This window comes from Pseudophryne corroboree, chromosome 8 (genome assembly GCF_028390025.1).
Source record: "Pseudophryne corroboree isolate aPseCor3 chromosome 8, aPseCor3.hap2, whole genome shotgun sequence".
Lineage (NCBI taxonomy): Eukaryota > Metazoa > Chordata > Amphibia > Anura > Myobatrachidae > Pseudophryne > Pseudophryne corroboree.
In genome coordinates this window covers 260,374,689-260,394,400 of record NC_086451.1, presented here as the reverse complement: position 1 = coordinate 260,394,400, position 19,712 = coordinate 260,374,689, and the positions used below count along the sequence as shown (strand labels likewise).

General features: G+C 40.5%; 1 protein-coding gene across 1 annotated transcript in view; it reads left to right on the top strand.

The window, feature by feature from the left end:
- Positions 1-19,712, top strand: part of LOC134948917 (vascular endothelial growth factor receptor kdr-like) — a 334,002-nt gene that overhangs the window by 137,890 nt on the left and 176,400 nt on the right. The window contains exons 5-7 of the mRNA XM_063937198.1: positions 10,193-10,349; positions 15,077-15,213; positions 16,197-16,356. Of these exons, the coding sequence (XP_063793268.1) occupies positions 10,193-10,349; positions 15,077-15,213; positions 16,197-16,356 (454 nt within the window). The remainder of the gene's footprint in view (positions 1-10,192; positions 10,350-15,076; positions 15,214-16,196; positions 16,357-19,712) is intronic.

The window sequence follows — 19,712 nt, the reverse complement described above, 5'->3', positions numbered from 1 at the left end:
TTGAGCTTAATAATACTCTAGGAAAAAACAGGCCCAAATTATGTGATTTTAGCATTTTTTGCAAATATTTAAAAAAAAAATACAAATACAAAACCAGCCACAACAGTTTTGCAAATCCAAATCCAAAAACCGGACGACAAATCAGAGTCAAATCCAAATCCAGCAAAAATAGTCCGAACACATCTCTAGAATAATTACATTGTATTGAATTTTCATTTTAAAATAATAATGTAAAAAACTAAATAGATGTTTTTTATATATATATATATATATATATATTAGAAAGATAGCTTGGCACTCCAAGTGTCTAAAATATGGCAACTTGCTCCGGTGCCTCTCCCAGTGTATAGTATATAGAACATGTGAGGGATGGCACTCTAGGAGACTGACTTTCAAATAGAAATAAAGGCGCTGGCGCTGACAACGAGCTGCAATCGACGTTTCGGAGCGTTGCTCCTTTATCAAGATCAACCAGCATAATACAAAAAAACAACATTTATAGTGCTTACCATAAAACATGAGGCTGCTTGCAGACGCTCACCGCACGCAGAGTCCCGGTGACCTCACTCTCGCGCGTCAGCGCTGGCGGACCCGACGGACTTCCGGGTGCTTGGTCACGTACTGCCGCTGTCTACGTCATGATGGGATTCCCATTCACACACACACTATATGTCATGTGACTACGGGATTCCACTGTGATATACATATACAAAACAATATACAAAACAAACGTGAAAAAATTAAAATCAATATAATATATATAATATCATTGAAAAAGGTTAGAGACCATAGTATCTAGATGATTTGATTGGTAAGTGCTGTAAATATTAACCATCTAAGAAGAAATCATTTTTTATATTTTATATATATATATAATCATTTATCCAATATCAGTCAAAATTTAACTAATGTGTATCCTATATCTTAAAGCACATACCTATATCTTATCCATCATAGATAATACGGCTAACACATGGCCATAGAGATATATAATAAAGCTAAAGGATTTCAAAAAACTCATAAAAATGAGGAAAACGATACCAACTCATTGAGACCAAAAGGTTGTACAGTTTGTAACACTGAAATCCACTTAGATTCTCTTTGTAGGAGAATACGTCCTCTGTCCCCTCCCCTGGAATTTGGAGGGACCCAATCTATCATTTTATATTTCATGGATGCTAGTGGATGTTGATATTCTTTAAAATGACGGGCACCCGGTTGATCAGATCTTTTCCCTTCTAGGGCAGCAGGGATACTGGACCTATGCATGGCAATGCGTTTCTTTAATTGCCTGATTGTCTTTCCTACATACAGTTTACCACAAGGGCATCTGATGAAATATACAACATATTTAGTACTGCAAGTCACCGGATAGTTGACATAAAATGTCTTTCCTGACATTGGATGACAGAATATGTTACCAACTTCTAAAGCACTACACGTCGTGCAACCTGTGCACCTGTAGTTACCAGGCTTCCGTGTCAGGAAATGAGTGATCACAGGCGTAAAGGACGAAATGTCATTATGGATGACTATATCCTTGATGTTTTTGCCTCGCTTATAGGCAGGTAATATCTGTGCATCTCTTAGCATCGGTAATTTCTTGTCCTGTGTAACAATAGGCCAGATTCTGCGTGCCGTAGAGAGTAAAGGGCCACTAACTGTGGTAAAGTCCTGAGACCAAACTATTCTATTAGTCTCTGTTTTTCTAGTGGAATTAATCAAAGTCACCTGACGATCCAAAGACAATACCTTCTTTTCCGCTTTCTTTAATGTAGACAAGTTGTAACCTCTATGGAGGAACTTCTTGAGCATCATATCGATCTTGGTGACTGCATCTCCAGGATCACTGCAGATTCTGTAAATCCTAAGAAATTGAGAAAACGGTAATGACATTTTAGATGAATATGGATGGTGACTAATTCCATGCAATATAGTATTGCGATCTGTTTCCTTGTAATATATACTAGTCTGTAAATGATGATCCTCAGTCAAATTTACTTGTACATCCAAATAGTGTACTGATACATTACTGCAGGTATATGTAAATTTAATGGAAATGTCTTGAGTATTGATTACGTCCATATTCTGTTCAAATTCTGCCTTTGACCCTGTACAAATGAGAAAAATATCGTCGATGTAGCGACTATACATATATATTTTAGATGCTATTGATGGATTAAGAAAAAACAAGTCTTTCTCTACTTCATGCATGAATATGTTCGCTACACTTGGAGTCACACAAGAACCCATCGCCACACCTGAACACTGCAAATAATGTTTCCTGTCAAATAAAAAATAATTATGTGTTAATGCCATATCAAGTAACTGAATAAAGAATTCAACGTCAGCACCAGTATAAAGTGAATTATTGTCAATCGCACGCCTGATAGCCGCTAAACCCCATGCATGGGGGAAGTTAGTATAAAGGCTTGTGACGTCTATGGTACACATAAAACAATTCTCAGGCAGATCAACCAAACTTTGCAGTTTTAAAATAAAAGAAGTAGTATCTTTAAGATACGTAAACTGATGCTGCACTATGGGTTGTAAAAACCAATCCAAATACTGTGATATAGTATAGAACAAAGAATCCCTAGCCGCTATGATGGGCCTACCAGGTGGGCTGACTGGGTCCTTGTGTAGCTTAGGGATAGTATACAATAATGGCATTTTTGGCCAATCCTGTATCAATGATTCTTTGGTCTTAGACGAAATTGCTCCTCTTTTTTCCGCTTGATCTAGAAAAGCATCCACTTCTATTTTATAGATAGTAGTAGGGTCGTTTGGTAATTCTCTATAGACAGCTGCATCTGATAACTGTCTGTAAATTTCGTTCTTATATTTGTCCAGGTCCTGCGCTACTATGCCACCGCCCTTATCCGCAGGGCGGATGACAATGTCCTGGTATTTACCTAAATCCTTGAGTGCTTGTCTCTCTATAGAAGAAAGATTATTATGGACAATAGTTTGTTCTTTACCCAACGTATCTATAGTGGTTTCCATATGTGTCATGAAATTTTTTAAAGCAATATTAGAGGTACTGGGGTCAAAATTGGATGGTTTATAAACAGGCGGTCCACAAATAGCAAGATTATTCTGGGTCCCAAAGTGTTCCCGTAGTCTTAATCGCCTTCCAAATTTATATAGATCTACTTTACTTTGGAAATTATCAGGATGGTTACTGGGTACAAAGGACAATCCTCTATTTAATATTGCTCTTTCAGTAGCAGTGAGGGTTCTAGTTGATAAATTAAAGACTAAGTCTTCCTGTAGTGCTTCTTTTTTGTATTTCCTCGCCCACTGCCCCCCCCCCCCCCCCCCCGGTGGCTGCTCTTCCTCTGCCAGGGTTTCTCTGGGCTCTGGTAGTTACCCCTAAAGGGGGCTTCTGTTTAGTAATAATTTCTTGTCCAGTTGCCGTTTCTCCCTCTCTAGAGGATGCTGCACCACCCGAGGAAATACAAAAAGAAGCACTACAGGAAGACTTAGTCTTTCATTTATTAACTAGAACCCTCACTGCTACTGAAAGAGCAATATTAAATAGAGGATTGTCCTTTGTACCCACTAACCATCCTGATAATTTCCAAAGTAAAGTAGATCTATATAAATTTGAAAGGTGATTAAGACTACGGGAACACTTTGGGACCCAGAATAATCTTGAATAGGTAAATACCAGGACATTGTCATCCGCCCTGCGGATAAGGGCGGTGGCATAGTAGCGCAGGACCTGGACAAATATAAGAACGAAATTTACAGACAGTTATCAGATGCAGCTGTCTATAGAGAATTACCAAACGACCCTACTACTATCTATAAAATAGAAGTGGATGCTTTTCTAGATCAAGCGAAAAAAAGAGGAGCAATTTCGTCTAAGACCAAAGAATCATTGATACAGGATTGGCCAAAAACGCCATTATTGTATACTATCCCTAAGCTACACAAGGACCCAGTCAGCCCACCTGGTAGGCCCATCATAGCGGCTAGGGATTCTTTGTTCTATACTATATCACAGTATTTGGATTGGTTTTTACAACCCATAGTGCAGCATCAGTTTACGTATCTTAAAGATACTACTTCTTTTATTTTGAAACTGCAAAGTTTGGTTGATCTGCCTGAGAATTGTTTTATGTGTACCATAGACGTCACAAGCCTTTATACTAACATCCCCCATGCATGGGGTTTAGCGGCTATCAGGCATGCAATTGACAATAATTCACTTTATACTGGTGCTGACGTTGAATTCTTTATTCAGTTACTTGATATGGCATTAACACATAATTATTTTTTATTTGACAGGAAACATTATTTGCAGTGTTCAGGTGTGGCGATGGGTTCTTGTGTGGCTCCAAGTGTAGCGAACATATTCATGCATGAAGTAGAGAAAGACTTGTTTTTTCTTAATCCATCAATAGCATCTAAAATATATATGTATAGTCGCTACATCGACAATATTTTTCTCATTTGTACAGGGTCAAAGGCAGAATTTGAACAGAATATGGACGTAATCAATACTCAAGACATTTCCATTAAATTTACATATACCTGCAGTAATGTATCAGTACACTATTTGGATGTACAAGTAAATTTGACTGAGGATCATCATTTGCAGACTAGTATATATTACAAGGAAACAGATCGCAATACTATATTGCATGGAAATAGTCACCATCCATATTCATCTAAAATGTCATTACCGTTTTCTCAATTTCTTAGGATTTACAGAATCTGCAGTGATCCTGGAGATGCAGTCACCAAGATCGATATGATGCTCAAGAAGTTCCTCCATAGAGGTTACAACTTGTCTACATTAAAGAAAGCGGAAAAGAAGGTATTGTCTTTGGATCGTCAGGTGACTTTGATTAATTCCACTAGAAAAACAGAGACTAATAGAATAGTCTGGTCTCAGGACTTTACCACAGTTAGTGGCCCTTTACTCTCTACGGCACGCAGAATCTGGCCTATTGTTACACAGGACAAGAAATTACCGATGCTAAGAGATGCACGGATATTACCTGCCTATAAGCGAGGCAAAAACATCAAGGATATAGTCATCCATAATGACATTTCGTCCTTTACGCCTGTGATCACTCATTTCCTGACACGGAAGCCTGGTAACTACAGGTGCACAGGTTGCACGACGTGTAGTGCTTTAGAAGTTGGTAACATATTCTGTCATCCAATGTCAGGAAAGACATTTTATGTCAACTATCCGGTGACTTGCAGTACTAAATATGTTGTATATTTCATCAGATGCCCTTGTGGTAAACTGTATGTAGGAAAGACAATCAGGCAATTAAAGGAACGCATTGCCATGCATAGGTCCAGTATCCCTGCTGCCCTAGAAGGGAAAAGATCTGATCAACCGGGTGCCCGTCATTTTAAAGAATATCAACATCCACTAGCATCCATGAAATATAAAATTATAGATTGGGTCCCTCCAAATTCCAGGGGAGGGGACAGAGGACGTATTCTCCTACAAAGAGAATCTAAGTGGATTTCAGTGTTACAAACTGTACAACCTTTTGGTCTCAATGAGTTGGTATCGTTTTTCTCATTTTTATGAGTTTTTTGAAATCCTTTAGCTTTATTATATATCTCTCTGGCCATGTGTTAGCCATATTATCTATGATGGATAAGATATAGGTATGTGCTTTAAGATATAGGATACATATTAGTTAAATTTTGACTGATATTGGATAAATGATTATATATATAAAATATAAAAAATGATTTCTTCTTAGATGGTTAATATTTACAGCACTTACCATTCAAATCATCTAGATACTATGGTCTCTGTAACCTTTTTCAATGATATTATATATACAGGTTGAGTATCCCTTATCCAAAACGCTTGGGACCAGAGGTATTTTGGATATCGGATTTTTCCGTATTTTGGAATAATTGCATACCATAATGAGATATCATGGGGATGGGACATAAGTCTAAGCACAGAATGCATTTATGTTTCATAAACACCTTATACACACAGCTTGAAGGTAATTTTAGCCAATATTTTTAATAACTTTGTGCACTAAAAAAAGTGTGTGTACATTCACACAATTCATTTATGTTTCATATACACCTTATACACACAGCCTGAAGTTCATTTAATACAATATTTTTAATAACTTTGTGTATTAAACAAAGTTTGAGTACATTGAGCCACAGAAAACAAAGATTTCACTATCTCACTCTCACTCAAAAAAGTCTGTATTTCGGAATATTCCGTATTTCGGAATATTTGGATATGGGATACTCAACCTGTATTATATTGATTTACATTTTTTCACGTTTGTTTTGTATATTGTTTTGTATATGTATATCACAGTGGAATCCCATAGTCACATGACATATAGTGTGTGTGCGAATGGGAATCCCATCATGACGTAGACAGCGGCAGTACGTGACCAAGCACCCGGAAGTCCGTCGGGTCCGCCGGTGCTGACGCGCGAGAGTGAGGTCACCGGGACTCCGCGTGCGATGAGCGTCTGCAAGCAGCCTCATGTTTTATGGTAAGCACTATAAATGTTGTTTTTTTGTATTATGCTGGTTGATCTTAATAAAGGAGCAACCCTCCAAAACGTCGATTGCAGCTCGTTGTCAGCGCCTTTATTTCTATTTGAAAGTCAGTCTCCTAGAGTGCCATCCCTCACATGTTCTCTCTCTCTCTCTCTCTATATATATATATATATATATATATATATATGTCCCAAGTGTTTGGCACTCCTGTAACAAAAATAACAACAGCTTGCTCCGGTGCCCGGCCTGGAAACTATCCCATATACTCAGTGTCAGCTGGATGGCACTCTGGAGACTCTTAATCATGGAAATAAAGCAGGCACAGCAGCTAATGTATTGCCTTATACTGTATATTTACAAGAAAAGTCCTTCCTCTGCGCCGACCTACAATCTAAGATGCACCTCTCAGGTAGTCCCCTGCTGGTGGGGGTAACAATAGAAATACAGAAAAAAGATTACCTCAGGTGTGCTGGAAATACCTAATGTACAGTATGTATTAAGAAAATATTTCCTTTGTAATTTGTATACCCTTTTACTCGACGTTCACTCTAGGTTATGAATTGAATTGATTTTGTACCTGAATATTTATTCTTGGTATACAAATAAAAACATTTTTATACACAATTTTTACATAAAATTTGATGTACATACACATTTGTCATATGGTAACATATAACTGACTGCTATTTAAGAGGTATGATTTTGTTTCAACCTCACCCTTACGGGTTTGAGCTCAAAGGTGGACTCCTCCTATGTATGGTACAGGCTGTTACGTTACATGTTTCGTCCACTAAGGGGCTTCATCAGGGGTACAAGTCTTAAAAAAATATACACATAGCGTGACATAAATGCATAGTAATATACTGATTGCACATTTGAATTCATTGAGGGTATACACTCTATGATAACATATGGGAGGAGGAGACAATCTGATATAATTGCTCAAATGATATACAAGGGAATAATTACATATGGAAGGTGTAATTACCAATGCTATTAAACGGAATCGTATTTTTATGGGATTATCCCCAAATTATACTATTTATTGTATGGCAAGAATACCTAAATTAACATACAACTATTGGTGGTAATAATAACTTATCGGGGCTGAATGTTAACATATGGTCAGTGTTCATCAACAATCAGTTTTTCATTTGATGCATACCAAAAGAAAACAATCTTTTCTATGCGTAATTGGCAATGTTACTTCACGTAATCTTGAAAATTCGTTCACGATTAAACGTGAAGTAACATCGCCAATTACGCAATCTATTTATGTCACTCTATTGGGGGAATTCAAATGTTTGAAAAATCAGTTGGGTGTCTGTTTTTTCCTGTGTATTGGATAGGAAAAAACAGACACCCAACTGACTTTTCAAACATTTGAATATCCCCCTGTGTGTATTCTCCCCGTACTTGCGTGGGTTTCCGCCAGGTATTCCGGTTTCCTCCCACAATCCAAAAATATACTGGTAGGTTAATTGGCTCCGAACAAAATTAACTCTAGCGTGAATGTGTGTGTACGTGTGGTAGGGAATATAGATTGTAAGCTCTACTGGGGCAGGGACTGATGTGAATGGGCAAATATTCTCTGTAAAGTGCTGCGGAATATGTGTGCGCTATATAAGTAACCGGTAATATTAATAATATACTACAGTCTTGTTCTGTTAGCATCACGTCTGCGATATGGTACGATGGTATGATGTACCACACCTCTTATCATGTACATACTAATCGCCAGCGGCGTAGGTATTCTTAATGGGGCCCCATAGCAAACGTTTTAGAGCCCCCCACCCCCCTCGCACCACAACTCTATCCCTGTCACCACCACCCCCGCAACTCATCACATCCCCCCGACTCCTGCAACCCCCCCCCCCCACACACACACACACAGCTTACTGCTTTGCGGCACTCACCTTCTCTGCCCATGGCCTCTCCTCTAGCAGTGCACTGCCGCACATCCACTGTAAGTGTCTCAGCCATCTCTGTGACTCCGTCCCCACTGTTGCCGAGTGGAGCAAGGCTAAAATATGCCTCACCTCCTGCCAGCATCAGCGTGAATGGAGAGACAGAGCCAGCACTAACACCGACAGCAGATGTGCATGAAGCTGCAGCACACTGCCAAAAGAGAAGCCACGGGTCACAAGAAGAGGCGAGGTCAGTGTGTGTGCAGGGGGAGGACCTCGTAGCAGCTGCACCCCTGCACCTACTGTTCCTACGCCTATGCTAATCGCATATGTACTGACAAATGCGATTAGTATCACAAAGGACAGCCCTTCCAATAAGAGCTGTCCTTTGCGATAACTGGACTTCCGTGTTTAGGACCCGGGAGTCTCTTTGTGCATGCGCAGAGTGACGCAGCCGCCTCTCATGGGGAATTGCGAAAGAAGCCCATAGGCTTCTTGTAGGTAACACCACCTTAAGATGGCATTATTTACCAGCTCCAAGCTACAAAATGCATTGTATTGTGGAGCTTGGTACATATGGAAATGCGGTAAGAACTTAGAAAACAGGATTTTCAGTGTTTTTATCGCATTTTAGGCTTTAGTACTCACAGCCACACCTGCTGTAATTTCCCTGGCGCATCTGCTCCTGCTACTTGTATGGGGAGAGAATTGCAGTTGGTTGCATTCTTTCTGTGTCTGTGGCCAGCTAAGAAGACGTAGCAAAATTTGATTTTTTTTCTTAACAGATGCATTTTGCAATTATATTTGCTTTGAACTCTGAATGAGGCTTTTTGTGTGTAATTCTGTATGGGAGCAAATAAAGGCCTTAACATCCAGAGAACTTCTAGAGAGTGGAGGTGAATTAAAGTTCTATCTTTATCCTACATTGTGTAATATATAATCAAACTTAAGGTCAGTACTCACGGCCCGATGCGGGAGAGATGTGTGCTGAGCGTGCAGGGGGAGACGGGGGGAGGGGCGCTCATTTCACCCAGTGGGTGAAGTGAGCGACCCGCTAGATTGGCCTGCATGCAGGCGAATCTAGCACCAGCGATAGGGGCTGCGCATCGCTATCGCTGTTAGGGCTACACGCGGAGCGATCTTGCTGAAAATCTAAGCAATCTAGTCAGATTGCTTAGATTATCGCTCCGTGTGTAGCCCCCTTTAGGCACTTCATGTCATTGAGATAACAATCCAACAAATATAACAAATCTCTTAATACCCATAAATCATCTGCCTCAAATTCCTTATTTGCTATAAATACTAAAGAAGTAGATTTACTAAAGCTTCTAAAACAGGCAAGTGGAAGTGTGGCCAACAGCAACCAATCAGATTCTGTATATCATTTTCTAGAATGCAATAGAGGAATGATAGCTAAAATCTGATTGGTTCCACTTCCTATGGGCAACTTCCACTTTTCATGTTTAGAAGCTTTAGAAAACCTACCCCAAAGAGTCAATCACATTATCACTTGAGCAAGCGTACGAGGTATATATTGCATTTGTTATATGATGCATTATAGCTGGTCACAATCCTTTCTCAGCTTTTAAAATTGTGTTGTGAAGCACAGCCCTGTTCCTGACGGTGTCACAGTCATGCCCTTGCTTGCGCAATTTGCAAAGGACAAGTAGTTTCTATACAGCCCCAATATTTTTAGTCTACTTGTAATGGTTTCTTAGAAATGTGGTATGTTGCATTAATATAAAATGTTTCATTCTTTCCTTCAGTACCCTAATAAATCTCAAATTGTTCGACCTGGAATGAAGTGGGACCCTAAGATTGGCTTTATCATACCTGACTCCAGATTTCATGAAGTTTTGCAGTGTAATACGGTGGTCAATCGGAAACATTACCATACTTCCTTCTTGATGTACAATAAGTTCGGTAAGCGTCAAATCTCATTTAAAGTTAATGTTAAATAATTTTAACAAACTTTGATCATCGTCATCATCATCATCATCAACATCATCAATCAGGTTTGAGTAGTCCTTTTAGACTAATGTTAACCTTTAGCATCATAGTTGAAGATCTGAGCAGCACAAATAGTTTTCCTGCTTTGCTGTATACAAATCATATTAAATTACATTATGTAAAAGCTACAGATCTAATGCTTGAAGTAAACATTGTGATAATACAGAAAGATAAATCTCAGGTTCTAGAGTTCATAGAGTATAGAGTCCTTTCCAGCCACCCCTTAGGCAGCACCAAAGTTAAGCTATATATGTTACCTATGTCAATACATTATTTTATTGGTAGTGTTCAAGACATTAACATAAACTTAATTTAGGGCCAATTTCATTTAGGCCAGTTAAGTTAACGTTGGTGAAAAAGGTGATAGCCTCGTTTTTCAATACCAGATGCTGTTTCACCCAAACCCCTTTTTAATACCCGTTAACTTCAGGTGTTAATGGGCACTAAAATGGGCGTTAACACACAGAATCCGTGAAAAGTTCATGGATTTGTATGTTAACAGGGTCACAGCACCCGTTAACCCCTAGTTATCGTCCATTTTCTCATGTTGTCGGCGGCCTGGTTTCGAGGATAATTGAATACTCCTGAGCAGGGCCGGTGCTAGGGTGTTCGGCGCCCCCCTGCAAACTATAAAATTGCGCCCTCCCATATTCCGTTGGCGTGCGCCGGGAAAAGGGGTGTGGTCTCACAAGTAAGGGGCATGGCCACACAATAGTACCCCCATTTAAAATTACGCCACAATGTAGCACAATCTTATTAATCTTATACGTAATGCCCCACCCGTAGTAGTAGCGTCCTTATATGTAATGCACCCCAGTAGTAGTAGCACCCTTATACATAATGCACTCACAGTAGTAGTAGCATCCTTATACATAATGCCCCCAGTAGTAGTAGCATCCTTATACATAGTGCCCCCCCAGTAGTAGTAGCATCCTTATACATAATGCACCCAGAGTAGTAGTAGCATCCTTATACGTAGTGCACCCCCAGTAGTAGACGCGTCCTTATATACGTAATGCCCCCCCCAGTAGTAGAAGCGTCCTTATACGTAGTGCACCCCCAGTAGTAGAAGCGTCCTTGTACGTAATTCCCCCCTAGTAGTAGTAGCGTCCTTATACGTAATGCCCCCCCACAGTACTAGTAGCGTCCTTATACGTAATGCCCCCCCAGTATTAGCATCTTTACATGTAATGCCCCCCTGTAGTAGTAGCGTCCTTATGCATAATGCCCCCCCAGTAGTAGCATCCTTATACGTAATGCCCCCCCAGTAATAGTAGCGTCCTTATATATAATGCCCCCAAGTAGTAGTAGCGTTCTTATACGTAATGCCCCCCCCCAGCAGTAGTAGCGTCCTTATACGTAGTGCACCCCCCGTAGTAAAAGCGTCCTTATACGTAATTCCCCCTAATAGTAGTATCGTCCATATACGTAATGCCCCACAGTAGTAGTAGCGTCCTTATACATAATGCACCCCCAGTAGAAGCCTCCTTATATGTAATTCCCCCGTAGTAGTAGTAGCGTCCTTATAAGTAATGCCCCCCCAGCAGTAGTAGCGTTGTTACGCGTAATGCCCCCCCTGTAGTAGCGTCCTTATACGTAATGCACCCTCCCAGTAGTAGTAGCATCGTTACGCGTAAAGCCCCCCCTGTAGTAGTAGCATCCTTATACATAGTGCACCCACAGTAGTAGTAACATCCTTATACGTAATTCCCCCCTAGTAGTAGTAGTAACGTCCTTATAAATAATGGCCACCCCAGTAGTAGCGTAGTTTCACGTAATGCCCCCCTGTAGTAGTAGCGTCCTTATACGTAATGCCCCCCTAGTAGTAGTATCGTCCTTGCATGTAATGGCCTCCCCCAGTAGTAGCGTCATTATACGTAATGCCCCCCCAATACTAGCATCCATAAAGTGCGCGTACGCAGACATACCTCACACACACAATTCACACATATATACACACACATACACACCCACCCACCATATGCACGCACACACACACACACACCACTTACCTAAGCCAGTCTCCCTCTGTACTGCAGCCTGGTCAGTGTAGCTCCGCCCCTTCTATCCCGTTTAGCCCCGCCCCCTTTCGGCCCGTTTAGCTCCGCCCCCTTCTGTCCCGTACTCAGCCGCTGTCACACGGGGAGGGGAGGCAGGAGGTTTTTCATTCAGCAGGCGCTGCTGCCAGTGACTGTCATACCGTGACAGTCACAGCAGCAGCAGGGGGACAGTACGGCGCAGCAGTGAAGGGATTCAGAGCAGGAAGAGCGCCTCTCTGTCCCAGCGCCTCCCTGCACTGCATCCCTTCGCTGAGCGGGTAGCGCCGGGCCTGCTCCTGAGGGATCACTTAGCCCTTGGGAAATTACTGCAGCTTATTGAATTCATCCCTATTATGCCCTGGACATGTTTGTGATTTGTAGAATAAATAACTAAAATTGTTGACTTATCTAATACATATGTCACTTTTCTATCATGTTTTTGCATGTAAACAAATACTTCTACATTTGTTGTGAGAGCTATCATGAACCAATTATAACGTTTTCCTGTCCAAACTCCTAGTAAAAAAGTGAAGAAATGGAGGGTGAACTTCATATTAATAGCACATAACACAAGTAACATTGTATTCTTGTGGAACACTTAGCCCAAATGTCTCTAGAATATTACAGCTTTTCCAACTTTTGGTGTGTAATTGTGAATCTACTTTTTTAACATGCCTAATATTAAAACATTATAGAGAGTTGCTGTGGTGATGTGTTGAGTCACAGACTGAACTCCTAAAATATTTATAGAGGTACAGTTATAATCTACTGTCAGCCACATAACAATACCAGATGGCAAAATGTTAAAAACAATTATTAAACCATTAATCCTTCTAAAGGGCAATATAAACAAACACTATTGCATTAGTAGTTGGGTCCTGAAGAAATTTGGTAATGTTCCATACTGTGGAATTCTGAATGTCTTTGGTTACAGCTTATGTGACTCACTGTACTAAAGCACTAGTTAGCCATTGCATACACTACATATACCTGGAAGTGCTCACTAGCCTGTGACAATGACAACTTCCGGTTTGCATTCCATCAGTGGCGTTAGCTCATCCCAGTTGTCCGTAGGCAAGTTGGAATTTGATACCCCCCCCAAACATTGAAAAAGGGAAAACAAATATGGCATGTGTTAGTGTGTGTGTAGAAACACACACGGCTTACTTAATTATATAGATAGCGCTCTCAGCTGGTCTATACAGACCAAGGCCCACAGTGAATTAGCAGGACTCCAGTTATGCTGTGTGACAATGACTGGTGGGTCAGGGTCAAACTCACGAGATTTAGCCATCTGCAGCATGCAGAATCAGCATTCACTGATGAGTGTGATCTCACAGAGCAGCAGCGGGTGCACCATCATTTGCTGCAGTGCATGCTGAGCGGTACCAGGCGGGGGCCATCCGGTCCCCTTTTGCAGGTGTTAGCCTCATCCGGACAGATTGCCATATCTGGTTTAACCACACTGTTTAAATGGGAGGAAAGTCCATGGATTCTTTTATTTGTTAGAAAAAATAAGTCAAGAAACTCTATAATGTAATATTGTGAATTGACATAGGCACAACAGCATAAACTACAATAACTTTTTAAATTATTACATTTACTAAAACATATTTAAGTAATATTGACATTTTCTTTGCTGTTTTTATCATTTACAGTCTAACAATAGATGATTTCAATACATTAAGGAACAATATCAAACAACTAACGCCCATTCCCTACACAATCAACACTGTGTCCATGTGTATATCAGGCTCATACTCAGGAACACCGTTTCAGCAACTGGGAGGCGGTTGGGAGAATGCGTACTGAATGTTTCCCTTACACAAACAACTGCCAAACAACATACAAGGCAAAAACACTCAGTATACATATTGTATAAGATTGATAATGTTACAATACCGTGTGATTTAACATTTACAGTATATAGCCTGAGGACAGAAGAAAGAAGAGCACTGCATATATTGTACTTTCACAATTTAAGAGTATATTTATTATTGGTAGCAGGGGGGGGAGCCTATAATACATCATTTCTTATCTCGCCATTTTGCCTGAGTCGGGGAACAGGTTTGCAGTAGAGCTATCACTTTGTTGTGACACTGAGCATGCATGGACTTTACAAATTGCCAGTAGGGAAAAAAAGCATGGAGGCTGCCAGGAAGGGAACTTCTAATTGCTCTTCATTGATGCTCTCCACATAGGGTTAGCTAAGATTGTCATGTTCTTATTGCAAGAGGGGAAATGAGAGGAAATATCCACACAACAAAAGCCCTACATTTTATCCTTGTAACATCTGCAGTGGGGAATTTCCTATTTGCCATCTGGATTAGCTGCCTATGGGTTCCACTTGCTTGGGAAGGAGGGATGGGGGGGGGGGGGGGGGGGTGCAGCAGTTGGGCACAACAACTAGAATACACCTGAGACGGCCTTATATTTTAAATTTGCCTGGAAGTCACATTTATTTAGTGTCTCTATCTAAGCCTTAGAATCCATCTTGAAATTAGTTCACACTGTCATCTGAGTCAATGCTGTGTGTGTGTGTGTGTGTGTGTGTTTGTGAATTCATCTCAGTACACTTACACTCTTATTTGTATATTGTAGGGCTTCAGCCTACAGTAATAACTTATGTGAGAGCGAAGCCCTCTACGCTGCTGGTAGGAGAGAAACTTAAGCTGCTCTGCGTTGGAGAAGCCCCCTTTAATTCCAGAGTGTTTTTGGAATGGGTGCACCAAGGAAAGGTAACACCTAAGAAACATCTTGAAAATAATGAGAACTAAATGAAGGCGTTTGTAGTGGGTATCTAATACAGTGATTTTAGTACACGTACTGTATGACGTTTAGTTATCTTGCATGCCTTTAGGACTCATTCTCATGTACTGTATGATCTGGATGATTCAACTCTCCTGAAATTACAGCGAGGCTCCAAACTTTTGTGGAGATTCTCCTAGCCCCCCGGAAAATGGACAAGTCTCCAACATTCTGGTGCTTTCTGAGTAAAGTGTGTGGTGCAAAGGGCCTGACTACGTGATTTTCTAGGAATCACATCATTGTGATGACGCGATTTGCTGCACCTTGCCCATGACTCCTCTACCTGGATCTCCCTCTCCAGGAGAAACACTTGCCAGTTTTAGTATTCCCTTTAGGCATGTTTTAGTGATGCGTGTGTAATGAATTTTCAATGATCTTTTGCTGATTCAGTCTTATACTGGAAGAGCACATTAACGCATGAGAAATTGGTGGTGGCACATTCTCACATTTATGGCAGCATATGTACTGGGCAAACACTGGGCCGTTACCCAGAAGTCACTTCTTGTGCTGCTGTGATAAACAAATGGATTATTCTCCTATTGTAAGTGCTGTGTGGGCACAAATGTAATATATTAAGTTCCCCGGTTGAGTCATCTGTCTGTCATCACTGTGAATAACATCAATTACAGATTTTAATGAGCAGGGCTAATACTGCTGCTTCTACCAGGCTCCACAAACCAAAGTAACAATGGACCTAGTAAATCTAGTGTATAACAGGAAAAAGCACAATAATGTGGGCTTGTATTTTAAAAACAACACGGTATAGGTATCAGCGTTGGTAATAGATAATTTTAACATAATAAATAAAATAATTCAGGTTCACTGCACAAAATGTGAAACTATAATAACATTTAAACAACTGTATGCAGTAATATATACTTTTATCCTAAACAACATTGTTGTGTTCTACCAGGTCCTACATTCTGCCATGGATTTTTATCCGATGTCACACGGCTATGAGGGAGACAGACTTGCAGTGATAGAAAATGTCACAATGAAACACAGTGGAGTGTACATTTGCAGGGATAGCAACTTTCCTTTGGTGGCTAAAAACATTTCAGTAACGGTTTACGGTAAGCCAATTATTAGTTTTGTAATGCATATACACATACAGCATGGAAGAAATCACTGCAGTGGCAGCTTCTAAATGATTTAGCATTCAATTCAATTCTTTTCACCCCTTTCCACACTCGTTCTGTTTCTGCCCTCAGGGACGTTGTATCATTATTTCAGCTCACTGCCCCCGGAGTAGCGAGGCACCCAACCCTTTACACAGTAAACCTAATTACTATGGGCGCAATATGCGCGATAACGGAGATAATTTTAGAAAGGAAATTGGGCGTGATATATCATTTGAATCTCACCCTATGTATTAAGATTCAATTTTTTGGCCTGTATACTATCATTTCTTATTGCCACCAATTGTGATGATAAGAAATTATTTACTGACAAATTGTATCATTGCAGTTCAGCTGGGACAGTACTTGTCAAAAGTGATGGTCCCAGTGAATGCCTGCCTGCCAAGTCCCAAACCCTTTTGCCGCTGGCTTACTACAGCTGTAAAAGACATTCATCTACGTGTACATATTGAGCATGTGCCGTAAGTGCAGAGTCTGTCCGAGAAGCTCCCCGGCAGAATTTGTCATTGTTACCAGCTACTTTATAAGAAAAGTCAGAACTTTAATACTTATTTTTATTTATGTATTTTTTATTTCCCCCCCCCCATATTTTTTATTTGAAAAATGTACTACATGGGTCTCACTTTTGCTATGAGGAGGAGCTTCAGAGACACAGAGGAGGGGTCAGAGATGATTCCCCCACCTCGTGCATTCTCCCAAAAAGTACCTTCTGACGCTATCTGAGGATGGATTAGAAATAGCAGTCATATTCCAAAACAATTTCCTTATCAGTGCTTGATGCATTTGAAAACACTGGGTTCTATGGGAATGGAAGTGTTATGCAATGCTGTCCCCATAGTTATCTAACACAGGAGATATTTGCGATATCTCTTGCATTAACCCTTTCACACATATGGCCGATACTAGAATAACACAAAAACCTTGCAGAAGCCGTTTCTGCATGTTTCTAGGAAGAGACAACTTGATATATTGCCCCCTTTAGGGGGAAATGTAGTGTCCTGCGAGATTGCCCGTTTTTTTAAAAGCGGCAACTATTTAAAAGGCAAAACTGTTTTTTTTTGCCTTTTAAATTAGTTCCGTTTATTTCTTGTAAAGCACAGCATTATATGATAGCGTTAACCATAGAATAGTGAACGAAAGATTAGCGTATTGCGAATAGAAAATTGCGAATAGAAAATTCTTAGCAGTTTCTGAGTAGCTCCAGACCTACTCACAGATTGCGATCAGCTCAGGCCGTTCCGTTCCTGGTTTGACGTCACAAACACGCCCTGCATTCAGCCAGCCACTCCTCCATTTCTCCAGACACTCCCGCGTTTTTCCCTGACACGCCTGCGTTTTTCCGTACACTTCCAGAAAACGTCCAGTTTCCGCCCAGAAACACCCAATTCCTGTCAATCACACTCCAATCACTTCAACGATGAAAATTCTTTGTTCGGACGTGAGTAAATCTACTAAGTTTTGTGCTAAAATACTTACCGCATGCGCACTGCGTACCATGCGCATGCGCATTTTTGCCTTAATCGCTCCGTTGCGAAAATCGGCAACGAGCGACCAACTCGGAATGACCCCCATAAGCAGGAAAAACTATAGAAGCCATAAAACAATGATGCGAATAAGCATCATAAGCAATGGATGCTCTGTACATGAGCAGGAAAAATTATGGAAGTTATAATATCTAAGAACAATAATAACTATTTGTTTTGTTTTAAATCACAGTTATATTTTCTTTTGTGCTCATTATTAGATACATCAAGTGAAACAAAACCAGCCATATTGTATTTAAGCTATTTTAGTTTTTTCTCACTCCTTGGAAGAAGTGTTATTTACAAAATGGGCAGTGCAGTGATCAATATTCAAGGGACGGCAGCTGAATTCCATTACTACAATATATAATAACATAGATGTGAAATTCATTATTAATCTACTGCGGTCTCGCACAGACCAAATAATCAAACTACATTCCTCTCACTGATGTCTGTGAAAACCACGGCCACCATTTTATACAGTCAGGAAAATAAAACAAATAGAAGTGCAGTCTCTGGGAGAATGATAAGAATCACTGTAAAAACATAAAAATGGCTTTCCTTATGGGCTGTCTTTCCCAAATGTTTATTTTAAAATGGTGTGTGGGGACTGTTACTCTGAAGTAGCCGTTCTGGGATTTCTCTGCTAACACTCCTTTTTTCTGACAACTTTGCCTCTAGATATTTTTTTTCTCACCTACTGTAGTTTTTACCCTTAATTTAAATTCTCGCAGTAGTAAACCAATCCTCCAGTAGCGTATCAAGCCCCAAAGGGCTCATATCTGCACTTGGTCCCCTTCCTCTGAGCAGTGAGCTGCCCCCACTGCCCTTCCACATCTTACCTGGTACCAGCAAGTTGATTCTCTCTTTTATGCAGCACCATCTTACCAGTGATATTCGGGAAGATGGTGCATGCTCCCAAGATAAGAAAGGCTGTGGCACAATGACAGAGTCTTTATTTTCACTGCTTGGCACCATATTTGCAAATATGTCACTGGGGAGATGATGCCGTGTAGGAGAGGTGACCTGCTTGATGGCACCAGGTATGTATACTCTGGGCGCAGGGTTTGCGGTGTGGGGCTCCCCCTGGGCCCAGTGTTTGGTGATCACCACGCACTAGGCATCCATTATTAATATGCATGTGATAACCTCCAGGGCTAGATTAAGGACCACAGGTGACTGAAGCTAAAATGATCAAGGACCTATGGTGAAAAGTGGTGGGAATGTGACCATTGCTGTGTGGGCTTGGCCCCTGTCATAGTGGCATAGCTGTCAATACAATGGTATTATAATATGGGACTTGGAGGTTTATATGGAGGCAGTTTAATATTGTTGGGGTAAAAGGGTGAAAAGAACATACAGATTTTGATTCAGGGTCTCCACACAATACAGATGTTCATGGAGTTGAGCGATATTTTTGCTACTGCACATACGTGAAACCTAAAACCTCAGATGGTGTATGCATTACACAGTGCCCATGCACAATGACACTGTTGGGTCAGAATTTAGTCATTTCAGAATGGAACTATTGACTGCATGCTTCAGCCATGATGGAAAGTTACCAGTACAGAGAAAAAGATTACAGATTTTAGTTAAGGTAGGGATGACCACGGGAGACAGAGCTTTACTGATTTGTGAGGGTATATGATCTAGAGGAGAGGTACTAGAGTAGGAGGATGAGAAGAGTTGTGATACTTCCTCTTCATTTGTGGGATGAAGTGAAGAGAAGGTAACAGAAGGTTCACTTAGGGAATTAAGGAGGTCTCT